Source organism: Carassius gibelio, chromosome A7 (genome assembly GCF_023724105.1).
Source record: "Carassius gibelio isolate Cgi1373 ecotype wild population from Czech Republic chromosome A7, carGib1.2-hapl.c, whole genome shotgun sequence".
Taxonomy (NCBI): Eukaryota; Metazoa; Chordata; class Actinopteri; order Cypriniformes; family Cyprinidae; genus Carassius; species Carassius gibelio.
This window is the reverse complement of record NC_068377.1, coordinates 25668791-25681724: the sequence shown is the minus strand read 5'-3', so window position 1 is coordinate 25681724 and position 12934 is coordinate 25668791. Positions and strand designations below refer to the sequence as shown.

Below are 12934 nucleotides of genomic sequence, written 5' to 3'. Positions count from 1 at the left end.
TATTAGTTATTATTACTGTTATTGTTATAGACTTAATGTTTAATAAAAATAATAACAACAACAACTGACATCATGATTTTTTTATGCATTAATTGGCCTATATCATGCAGACTAAATGTTAAACAAAAGCAACAACAACAACAATAATAATAATACATTAATAATGGGTCTTGAAAAGACAAGCAGAAAATTTAATAAATTCTATGTAAACAGAACTCATTATCTCTCCCACTGCACTGAATGCAACAAAAATACACAAGAACATGAGAATGCACAAGTATTTTTAATGTGTTATTTTACACAGAAATTCATTCTGCTCATATTTTTTATGAATAAAGCCCACTATGGCCGGACTCACCTAGCTGAGTGATGTTGTACTGGGTCACATTACGTGGGAAGGTAAGGGGTCCCGTGAAGATGGGGACGGGAACCTTACGGTAGTAGAGATTGAATCCTTCCTGCTGGCCCATCTTAGTGGAAGGCTCCCATGTGGCCTGGACCACTGTCGAATTAATCACCTTCGTGAACAAGGCTGGTGGTGCAGGGACTGTAGGCAATGCAAAACAAAAAACAAAAACAAAAAACCTAAAGGTTCAGACGTAATATATTTCATCAGCAAGAGCAAACACAAAGGGGGGAACTTTACCCTGATGACCTTGAAAGAAAGACTACACTGTGTCAAAAACACCAAAGGTTTCAAGAGGGAGAGTGTGTTTTTAGTTGATTACTGCCAGCACAATTAACAACTTAAAACAACTGGGAATTATACAATTATGCAATAAAAGAAGCTTGTGCTTGCATGATTGTTGAAATATGTTTTATAGAGTACCTTCTCCCAGAGTTCTCTCCACAGCTGTCTCAGAGGGTTTGCTGGCTCCGCGGGATGTGTAAGCCTTCACATAGAAGCTGTAGCTGGTGGAAGGCTCCAGATCTCCAATTACCTGCTGCAGGGTCATTTTACTCACAGCCTCCTGGTACTCCATCTCCACTGGGTCTGAGAGTAAAGAAGGAAAGAGAGAGGCCATGAAAAAATGGTATGAGAGAGATGAACAAATGGAGAAAAACGGAGCAAGAGAGTGAAAGCACTGGCGTGAGAACAATATTAAGGATTAACCAACACCATTGCCCGACTCTTAATGGAAAACGCCACTGTTTTTTCACTCCTGAAAACTCTCCCTGATGATATTACTGCGCCGAAGTCGAAGTGCTCTTCCGTCGTGCATTATAGTTATCATTTTTTTATCCCCTTAGAAAAACATGGAAGTGTTGGGTGGCTTCTTAATTCATCCCTGTTTGGATCCTAAAGAATGAATGGTGCTAAGCTAAATGCTAGCATAGTGGCGCCACATGCCTTTAATGTCGACAACCCACTTAGTCTGCAGTAAATGTTATATTTCCCCATTATTTATTCATGCCAAATTGCTGGAGGTGATCATATACATTATAAATAGCTCAGAATCCAAAACATATCTCACAGAGCTGTAGGGCAGTGAGGCTTCCAACTGATGAGAGATGCGACAGACAGATCAGAAATCTAAATTGCAGTGACTAATAGTAATAATAACACCACAGTAAGAGCACAGCAGAGGACACTTATAGCACTTCAGTATAGGTCTTAGATCAGCTGTTCAGATGTATTTGCTGTAGCATAGAAAAACATCAACAAACAATTTTAAAGCTTCACAGGAGAGCGGGACTGATATCTGAATACACATTCAGCCTCATGCTGAGCTTTCAGGAAAAGGCTTCAGGCTTCTCTCTTACTCTTTGCCACCAAATATGTTCAGATGTTTGATTTTATTTGAACTAAAACAGCAATTTGTCTTTTAAAATGTCACATATTTACTTCAGAGTTTTGTGTATTCAGATTAACAAAACATAGATAATGCCATTGTAGCTTAGCTGTTAATCAGATTGGCTTTGGCCTTGTGCTCTCGCTCTGAAAGACAGGGGTGATGCGTGACATGCATTTCATCCTTTAAATATTAGATTGCTCATTGTGTCATGTATACTCTGACAGGGAGAAGACTGTTGCCTGAATACCCAAATAAACAAAAAAACAGCTTTAGCTCTATTATAACGGCATACATAAACGTGTCTCTTTCTGTCAAACTGCATAGATTTAAATTCCCACCACAGCTGATGACAACAGGAAAAAAGCAATGATTTGCTATCGACTCTAAATCTCGATGCTTTCCATTATGAGAGAGCCCGGAGTGAAGACTGAATAAAATATGAAATTCATAATGTTTGTGGAAATCTACATATTATACTTGAAATTAAATAATGTATTGATTTACTGAGGAGTGTTTTATATTCGATGCTGAGTAAATTAGATATGATTTGATTTTGCATCTTTGCGTGTATGCGTGTGATTAGGTTCATAAGCAGTTTTCCTACCAGCAGTCTTGCGGATATGTAGCACATATCCAATTATGTCCTGAGGGTTTTGGGTGGGCTCGTTCCAGGACACCTGAATGGAGGTCGGAGAAAGGACTTCTGCACGTACCCCCGTGGGCACACCCGGCAAGCCGTCAGCCCACAGCACGGTCAGACGGGCACTGGCCTGTGTGGAGCCAGCACTGTTCTCTGCAATGCACTGATATATGGCCTCATCATCCTGGGTTACTCCATAGATGGTCAGAGTACTAGGAGATGAGAGGAGAGAGTTATCAGCCATATCAGTTATCAGCTGATATTAATCATTAATAATAACATAAATAATGATTAATTAATTAATCATTTTAATTAAATGAATATTATTGATTAATTTGGACAAAGTAGTTACGTTTTAATATCAGCCGTAACATGAAATAAAAATAATCAGCTTCTGTATCTGTCAGATTTTTAAAATTGGTGCATTCCTAGCAGAGAATCCTTCATTGTAGGTCTCACCTAAATGCAGTTAACAGTGTAAATGATGCAACTGGCATGAATAAAGCAGAGTCAAAAAAATAAAAAAACATAAGCACCCACCATCTCTGGATGCTCATTAACATGAAGCAAATCCAACCATCTGTCAAACTCCCTCCTGAATCCTACTCTTCACATTCTATTCTTTCTCACTAGTCCTTATTTTTACACTCTCATTCTTTCAGAGTAACACCTTCTTCCTTTGTGCTTTTCTTCATTGCTGGGAGATACAGTGACAGTTGAAAGGGGCAGCATTATTAGTGCTGAATATTTAATCAGATGTTTTTTTCTCCCTTAATCCCGAGGCCCTGAAAAAAATAGTCTGTAAGGTTTACCACTTAAAGGGACAGGATATTTAAATGAGTGCCCTGGGCCTACTGTAACTCTTTCCTTCTAAGCTCCACCTCCTTTATCATGAAATATTTGAATGAGGCTTATGTTCTCAGACAAATGCTATTGTACTGCCATGATATTATTTAGAGTGAATGGGAAAATATAACAGCATTCAGTGTATGCATTCATTCATTTTAAAACCCTGCAGCCTACATGCAAGGCTACATGCTAGTTATTCCCAGAGATTATGGTTCTCTCTTTTATATTCTTCATGTCTCACCACCAGCCTAAAGCAACCTGCCACATCTTTATCTCTCTTACATGTACACCCCCCCACCCCACACCCGTCTGAATTGGCGATTCCTAGTATTGCAATCAGAATGTTTCAAGAGGTCACTTTTGCTCAGTTTGATGGGATGAACCTTCTCCCAATCATCACAATCTTTAGAAAACAACCAAGGAGACATCTTCAACTAGGCTTTTTGTACTTAAAACAAAGGGCTTTTCAGCACTTACACTTCTGCTCTGTTACGGAAATTTGAAATGGTAGTCAAGTCAAGTCAAGTCTGCTTTTATTGTCAATTCTTTTACATGTACAGTGCATACATACAGAGAATTAAAATTGCATTACACTCAGACCCATGATGCATACAGATAACACTACAGTAGAGCCTAAAAAAATGTTACGCACTAAAACATTTTAGTTTACACTATACACTAGCAGTATACACTAAAATAATTTAGATTTAAGTGTTTTATTAAATGTAGACAATTGTATACACTTAAATATTTTCTTATATACTTTTATTAATTATTATTATCATTTATAAATAATGATTAATTCATCATTTTTATTAAATTAATATTATTTATTAATTTGGACAAAGTAGTAAAGTTTTAATATCGGCAGTAACATGAAATAATAATAATCAGCTTCTGTATCTGCCAGATTTTTAATATTGGTGCATTCCTAGCAGAAAGTCCTACATTGTAGGTCTCAAAAATCTAGATCAAATATAAAATACAACTATACAATAGGGCATGTAAAAAAATAATAAAAATAAAAATAAAGTTAATAATAATAATAAAGCAGTGCAAGGCACATGGCAGATATAGTGCAAACCAGTGAAGTGAACAAACAGTGCAGATAAAAGATTTTTAGTGCAAAAAAGAAGCTTATTCAGTCTGATTAAAATGACAGTTCTTTTATTTAAACTGACTGATGAGGTAGTAGAATGAAAGTTCTATGCTGAATGAGGTAGTGAGCAGACCAATGCTGCACAAAGTGACTGGTGTATGTCATCGTATGTTGGGGGGTTAGGGGGGTGGAAGGACCTGGTGATGTGGGACCTGGGGGAGGGGTGGTCATAGTTCAGTGGTGCCTGGGGCAGAAGAGGGAAGGGGGGGCAAGTTTAGGAGCGAGTTCAGCTTCCTGACGGTAGTGCTATTTATTAGCATATTACACTCTAGCTTGGATTTATCCCTTCTGCTTGAACAAGTATCCATTGTAAGTTGCTTTTGATATAAAATAGTCTGCTAAATTAATAAATGTAAATGCAATTAGGAAGGGAGAGAACACTATGTGCTCTCCTCTGCCAAACTGCATTTCTAAACCACGTGCACCCCAACCCCCCCCCCCCCTGCTCTCTGAGGAACAGTGAACAGTGTGACAAACATTAGTCTCCCTACAATCATCTAAGCAGCACAGTCAGTGTCAGTTAAGCCCAATAAGCCCAAAGCATAAATGACATTTTTGACTCCAAGACCTCCCATTTTCCACAACAATATTCAAAGGCCCCATTACTTTTCCATTTGTTTGTGATTCACTGGATAAGGATTAAGAATAAAATATTTTTTTTTACTAACAATTTCAACTCAATCAAATATTTAAGAGCTTGGCATAAATAGAAACATACATCTTCATTATAAAAATACTGATGATGTTAAAGAATAAGATTTTATTTTCAGGACACTGGGAACCGTTGTTCTTCAAAAAACATCTGTTGAGTGGGGTGAATTACTAAAGCTTGTTTATTGAATATCTCATTTGAATGCACTTTTTTGGTATTTAAATCATTTAAACTCTCTTTGGAATTTTCCTGAGGCCCACACAAATGTAAGCTTGATTTTACATGTTCAGAAATGTGTCGGAGTGCATTTTGAAAGCAAATATGGTCAATCTGAATTTAGGAATTGCAACATTATAATGTACAGTATGAAATAATGGACAATCAGTTTAATAATTACAAAAGATTACAAAGTTATTCAATTATTAGTGCTTTTAAAGATGTACTTTATGTGAGTATTAAATGATGACAAATGTGTTTTTAAAATGCAAAAATAGAGCAAATGATCATGCAGAAATAAATATCCTATACTGGCTGAAACCATTTGAAAAACATTATTGTGCATTTCGATTTGCAACGTAGGCCTATCTGTTTACTACAAAAGTGCTTTATTGTTATTCAGAATACTGATGTCTGGAGAGGAAAAGCACACAGTTTGCCGGGACCATCTGCACCCTCTCTATCTGTCTATACATTCTGGCTTCTCCTCAGATTAACAGAGAGCATCCTGAGACAGGGGGGCTGCTATTCAAGCGCACTGAGAGCATGTTTGCACAGTCGTCACAGAGCAGTGCCTCTTGAATGGGGTGGTCACCCTTATTCACAGTCGTCTAGAGGAGAGCGAGAGAGATGGAAAGACGAGAAGGGGGTGGGAAAGGGGAGTGTTAGGTAGGGTTGAGGCATGTGAAGCAGGGGAGCTTAGTTGTCTCACCACTCAGTGAAAGCCTGTTGGAAATGACTGATTGCAGGAGAGGTCAGAGGTCAAGGCCAGAGCTTGCTCCATTTTGCATGGGTTGGAGAGAGGGTAATCACCAAGAAGTGCATAATGGAGTTTAGAAAGGGGCAAAAGAGGGAAGAAATGAGTGTGTTGTTCTTGTCTGCTGCAAAAAATGGTGAACACTGTCCACACAGTTTTTTTCAAAAGATAAGGATAAAAACTCTGCATGGTCATTTGTTTATGTAACTTAGAAGACAGTAGAGATTGGAAATATAGACAGACAGAAAATAGGCCAGATTCAAGTCTGCATTCATGAGCATGTGCATCTCCCACTGCACCATGTCTTCAAGTGCACTTCAGAAATAAAAAAACATGATGGACCAAACTTGAAACTAGGACAAAGAAAACCTTGAGTGAATAATACAGATATCAAACAAACTCAATTATTATACACATTCACACACATATTTATGCGCTGTATGTATAATGCAGACATAATATATAACTACATTCAAAGTCCCTCTAAGAGCTGTCCAGTGCAGTGTTGTGTGATTTGACTGCGGGTCACTGTGGCATTTTGATTACTGCTGTTATAATGTTTTATGTTTATGGAGCAGGCAGTGACCCCACCCTCTGCTCCTGCAGCTACTGAACCTCATGACCTCCGCTCTGACTGCAGCACACAAACACATGTCTGCAAGCCAGCACACTCACATCTGACAGTGATCTGACTGATTCAGTATTAAATTACACCATAATATCATGAAATCAGAATCTTGTAGATTACATTATTGTGGTGTGATTTAGGGATGCACCAATATTATAATTCAAATACTGATACTGTCCAATAGTTGGTATGGCCAATAACAAATAAATATCTGATTATAAGAAAACTAAAGCACACAAAAATCCTATTATCTCATCATTGTTAACAAATACACAACTCTGCTTAGTTGTACAACAACTAAATCCAACATACTGTGAGATGTGTGTTTTTAATCAGTTTTATGATATTCCAGTGGTGGATGATGTAGCAAGCAAACAAATCCCACAGAGTGTATTTTTTGGGAAGAAGCAACTGAAACCAAATGTAGACATGTTCCTGTAGCTTTTACAGAAGTGTCAGCAACACGAAGATCATGGGTTCGATTCCCAGGGCATGAACTTATAAAATTAATACTTTCAATGTAAGAGATGATAAAAAGAATCATTCAACCTTTATGAGAATATAGACTTTCACACTACAGCTATAACGACACAGAGAAACTATAACATCAGAATCAGAATCAATCGGAGCGTTTTTTTTTTGCCAATCAAGATCCACCAAACTTCAAAGAGCTCTAGCATTTAAAGCGACAGACGACAAAATTACAGAATATTATAGTCTGTTGGTGCGTAGATGTTAATATAACTATCAGTACAGTTATCATTCTTGGTGTGAAAGGGATGTTAGAATCACTCATAACCCCTATGCAACCACACATCATCACACAAAATCATGGCAACGCTCACAAAAAATATTATTATTACTCACTGATGAAATGAGTTTTGAAATTTAGTTTGGTAACACAGGAGATGCAAGCAGAAATTACACACTAAAATGTGAAAATAGATTATACAGTGTGTGTAATCCTTTAAAAATACACAGAACTGATGTTGTGTGGCGACACATATGGGCCAGCAATGTATAAGAATTCATCAGTAAGAGGAACAGACTCACTCTCTGCTCTACTTTATGAGTCAATTAGCTAATGCTCAGACGCAGAAATTTCAGCTGTGCTCTCTCTGTCTACCTGCTTCTTCTCACTCCAGTCAGACTATGCCTGTCCCAGCCTTCTTGTCTTTCCCAAGTGATTTCTTCTAGCAATGAACACATTCTCTCTATCTTTGCCGTTATAAATTTTAGCCTCAATGAAATAGATTTTCTCTCACATTGTAAACATGCTCTTTAACCACAACAAAATGCCAGGCAATAAAACCTTTATAGCGATAGACAAGGCATCACGTTTCATTTCCAAAGACATGATCATAACCAAAACAGCGGGGTGGGTGGAATAATAGCATAGATAAACCGATAGCTGAGTGTCTTCCACAGCAGAAACAACACGTCCTAGAGCAGAGGAATGGGGGACAAAGTGTCCTACTGACCTCGACAAGTGGCATCCTAAAATGGTTGTCATAACACTGTAGCTAAAAAAGGACAACCAGCAACTTAAAAATGTCCTTCAATGACACAAACAGCGACCGCCTTCACTAAAGCCTTCTGTAAGGTGACTTCAAATGTAATAAATTACATTGTGCAAATAAGGAACTCTGGAATATAGCTATGTAAGCAAAACTTACTCCTTATACAATATGGAAACGGAAAAATAAATTGAAACTGTATTAAAGCATGGCTTTTCCAGTGTTGGAAAAACAAAAAAATAAATAATAGATGGAAAACTTTGAAAAATGGCAATTAGAAATGGTGCCTTAACAACTAACTGAAATAAGTTTGAAGTTGTACTTGACCCAATGGTGTAGCATTTCAGATCCACGCCAATGAGGTTAAAATACGCTCCAATGCTTCCAATATTGTTGTATTTTCAGAGGTAAATAACATTACATGACTATGTTTTATTTACGTATAAATGATTGGAAACAATAATGAACATTTTCAACCCTATTCATTATTTGTAATGCACCAGCCACCTAATAATTGCAATAAGCATGTTTTGTAACTTTTTATATAACACAAATCGTAGCTTATAAGTTGTCAATTTTATCATTGTTTTTCCGTTCTGTAATGTGGTGTGAGATCACTGTGTTCAGTTCAAGTGACACACAAATAAATCTTCTATTTTTCTATTAGTTCCAGCACGAGAATAACATGAATCAATATAAGACATGTTGAAAAAAATCTGAACAACTTAAACAAATGTCTCATGTAGGCAAATCGATAGATCAATCAGTCAAAATGATTGAAAAAAAAAAATATATATTTTACAGTATGTGTACTAACATGTACTTATAGTGTACTTACAGTATATTTATCTAAGAAAGTTCTGGTAATACAAGGTAACTACATGAGGTAGGGTTAGGTTTAGGGGTAGGTTCAGGGTTAGTACCTAGTTATTACATAGTTATTGTAAATACTATAATAAGTACATAGTTTGTACACGAGGAACAGGACTGTAAAATAAAGTGCTACCAATATAACTTTGCCAACATTGTTTTACTATTTTCAGAAACCAGTCAGTTAACTGCCACATACCTTTTCATTTGAGTAGGTGGAATTTTCACATTAATTAACTTTATTAACACAACATAAACGCAACTTTCTAAATCTAGTAATTTTGACTTCATTCTAAAAAATATTATGGCAATAAAACACTGCAGTTAATTACAAAATTACTTAATGTAAACATACTCTTGGCACTGCCGCCCAAAACACTACAAAAGCAGGAAAGGAAAAAAAAACCTACTCACTCATTTTAGTTGTAACTAATTTAATTCTCTAGGCCTTTCTATTGGCAAATTCATCCACAATGTACTTGGTGTTAAATTAAAGGTTTTGTGTATGCTCAATGGAAAGAATGGCTATTTTCGATAGTCTTTCGATAAAAGAGTATTAAAACAATATAAAGAGAATTAAAACGGTGCAGGTGTCGATAAAGCTATTTGATACAGTTATTTTTTTAGTTATTAATTATTATTTTATTTTGTTTGCATGTAGTTTTAAAAATGACGCAGTTCTACAGCAGATATATAACAAATGGACACAAAAACTTATCGAGCCCTGCACATGATATGAAGACAATATATTTATTTATTTAGGCCACAAATTAAGAATTTGTTCCCTCATTTTAATAAAATGGTCCCCCTCGATGGGCCCCCAATCAGCCCGGGCCCATATGCATGTGCATACCCTGCATACACAGACGCTACGCCCCTGAGTTGACAAGATTAAAAGTGAAAAAAAAAGGCAAAAAACAAAAACAAAGGGCAAAAACACATAACAAAATGATACAAAACACAAAAAATTAAAATTTTAAATCAATAAAAAATATGAATAAATAATAATAATAATATTAATAGTCTTTTCCAGCTCACCTGTTGTTGTTCCTGAGTTTGACATGGCCATCAGGGTCTAAGATTTGTCCATTTTTCAGCCAGGTGATTTGTGGGACTGGCTCACCCTGTGCCAGGCAAGTGAAGACGGCAGTGGTGCCCACCGGGCGAGCAATAGACTGAGGGGGCTGCACAAACTCTGCAGGGGCTGTAGACACATACAGAGGAAGAGAAAGCAAGACATAATGAGGACTCAATTACTGGCAATACAAAACAAGATATATTTCAATAAAAAGGCTTGAAATTTCTGAAACCTCTGTATCTGTTGGAAGATGTCTCAGTATATTCACTAGGTGTCTGCACTAATATTCCCATTTTCACCATCTCCATATGTCACATACATGTTAATAATGCCAATAGAAGTATTTGAAGAAGAAAATAACAATGCACACAATGCTGAGAAAGGGAGGGAGATTGTCTATGTGGCTTTGGCATTATCACATTTATTATGAACGTATTGTGACAGCAGTGGGTGGTAACAGGAATGAACTTGGAGAAAGCATCAGATTAACTTGATTAGAGTAGGGCAAAAACAGATTTCACAGGGCCAGAAGAGGAAACTGACAATCCATAAATGACACAGTGTGTAAATTAAAGCAGATTAAATGCAGCAGAACAGATGTGGGGGGCTAGGAAGGGATACTTGGACCACGCACCTCTTTGAGCCCCCCAGAGCCTTCTGCCGCCCCCAACCTCACAAGATACCCTCCTCCTCCTCCTCACTCACCACGTGGCAATTCTGCCAACTGACACAGAATGCAGATAATCCAATAGTCTTTTACTGCTTAATTAGGACACATTTAATCTGGGAAAATCTGAATTTGCTGACTGATTGGCAACCGTTTGCTCATTTGTATCCACCACACCTTTCATATTCATTCAAGGTGCAATGGCTTTAATTATTAAAGTCCTTTAATCGGCAAGTGTTGATCCTGCTCTCAGTCTCTCTCCTTTTATTTCATTGTTACCAGCGTTTCTCAATAAATAAATTATAAGAGGTCCTAGCCGCTCTCAAAGGTCCATCCAGTGCACCTCAGAGCCCTGCAAATTAGTGCGGGACAGAGAGTGGGGGATGGGTCGAGGCAGTGAGTATTGATGTATCACTGTGATATGTCATCCACTGTTACACCTCTTTCTTCTTTTCTTATCTCCCCCTTACTCTCGTTTATTTCTCTCATGGGATTTATTTTTTTCCTTCTTACAACCACGTTTTTACATTTTTAAAAAAAAAAACTCTTTCTCTCTCACCCTATATCTCTTTAAGGTAAATGAAATAAGCAAAGAGTTGCTTCACCATCTGGCTACTAAGATCATATCAATTCTCAGCTACACCTTCAGCGTTGCTCCCGCTATCATGGTTTACAGCCGTTGAGATCCAGTCACTAAATTCAAAAGGACTTCCAGTATGATCATTTGGTTGTTGTATGTGGTGTTACTTAGTAGCACCAATACTTGTAATTAGTTATTTCTAAGTGCTGTGCTTATATGTATATATGCAGGGGGGCCGTAGCTGGGGTTTGCGGGGCCCCGGTGCATGTTGTACCAGTGGGCCCTGTTTGAAAGTGTTTAACTTGTATGTTTGTTCTATTTATTTATTTGTGCTATTTACATAGTGTTCAAGTTTTTCAAGTTTGTAGGTGTCCAGGTACAAAAAGCACAACACAATAACTAGAACTAAAACTAAAAAACAATGACTATAAAAGTATGTAAATAACACAAAAATGATGCTTTGCAATCTTTCTTGTAGTGTTGGTCAATTATACTTCTTAGTGAATTAGTTTGTGTCCAAAAATAATTTACAGATTTTATAGGATTTTTTTTCCCATGTTTATGTGATCTCTTTCAATGCAAATATGTTTAGATACAGTTGTTTACTGACTAATTTGAAAGTTCTAAAAAGTTTTGGGATGTGCGTTTCAAAGAAAGAGTCACCTTGCACAACCAGGCGTCCCTGAGCAGTTCTGCGCACACGGGTTCCTGGCTTGTTGGCCGCACAGACGTAAACGCCAGAATGCTGAACTCTGACATCAGAGATCATCAGGTTTCCTGTTCCTAGTACCTGGATACCCTCAACTCCTATTGGCCGTCCATCTGAAAGAGAGGGATAGTGTTGACCAAGACAGACAAAAAAAGACAAGAGAAAAGAGGAGCTAAAAATAAACGTAACAGGACAACAGAAGCATGTGATGAGCCTCATAATTTAACAGCACTAGTTAAATGTGATTAATTATGGAGCACAAAGCACCATCCATCGTTTTGCCCTGGGGCGAGAAACATCTTAAGAGACCTGAAGAATCATAGACAATGAGAGACAAAAACAACTCTCATACAGTACACACAAGCACACATGCACACACACATATATATGTATACCATGGACAACATACATGTGTTGAACATACACACTTTCTATGAGCACTGAATCATTTCAGGTACTATAAACCATATCAGTCTAGATAATCTCTACCACTTCAGCTGTAATTGGACACTCGTTGAGGAAAAGTGCTAGTAAAAATTTATAATCCCACTAATTACATCTTTTACTCTTAAAAAAGTTTTTTATTTTTTGTTATTTTTTAAATGACATTATATACACAGTTTTAGATACTGCGGCAAGGTACAGTTCTCATATCACCAGATTTAAATGAAATATCACAGAGACACTGACATAAGTGTGTGTGTGTGTGTGTGTATGTACATGTGCTTGACAGACCCAAGTAAGGGTAGCAGCTTATTTAATTTTTGACATCAATAAAAATGAGGCTGTGTAAGAAGGAAATAATGTACAGTGTGT

General features: G+C 37.1%; 1 protein-coding gene across 1 annotated transcript in view; it reads right to left on the bottom strand.

The window, feature by feature from the left end:
* The window catches only part of LOC128016951 (immunoglobulin superfamily DCC subclass member 3), a 74282-nt gene that overhangs the window by 6655 nt on the left and 54693 nt on the right, over positions 1–12934 (bottom strand). The window contains exons 6-10 of the mRNA XM_052601921.1: positions 12073–12231; positions 10123–10288; positions 2401–2648; positions 830–994; positions 359–547 (exon numbers count right to left, since the gene is read on the bottom strand). Coding sequence (XP_052457881.1) covers positions 359–547; positions 830–994; positions 2401–2648; positions 10123–10288; positions 12073–12231 — 927 coding nt within the window. The remainder of the gene's footprint in view (positions 1–358; positions 548–829; positions 995–2400; positions 2649–10122; positions 10289–12072; positions 12232–12934) is intronic.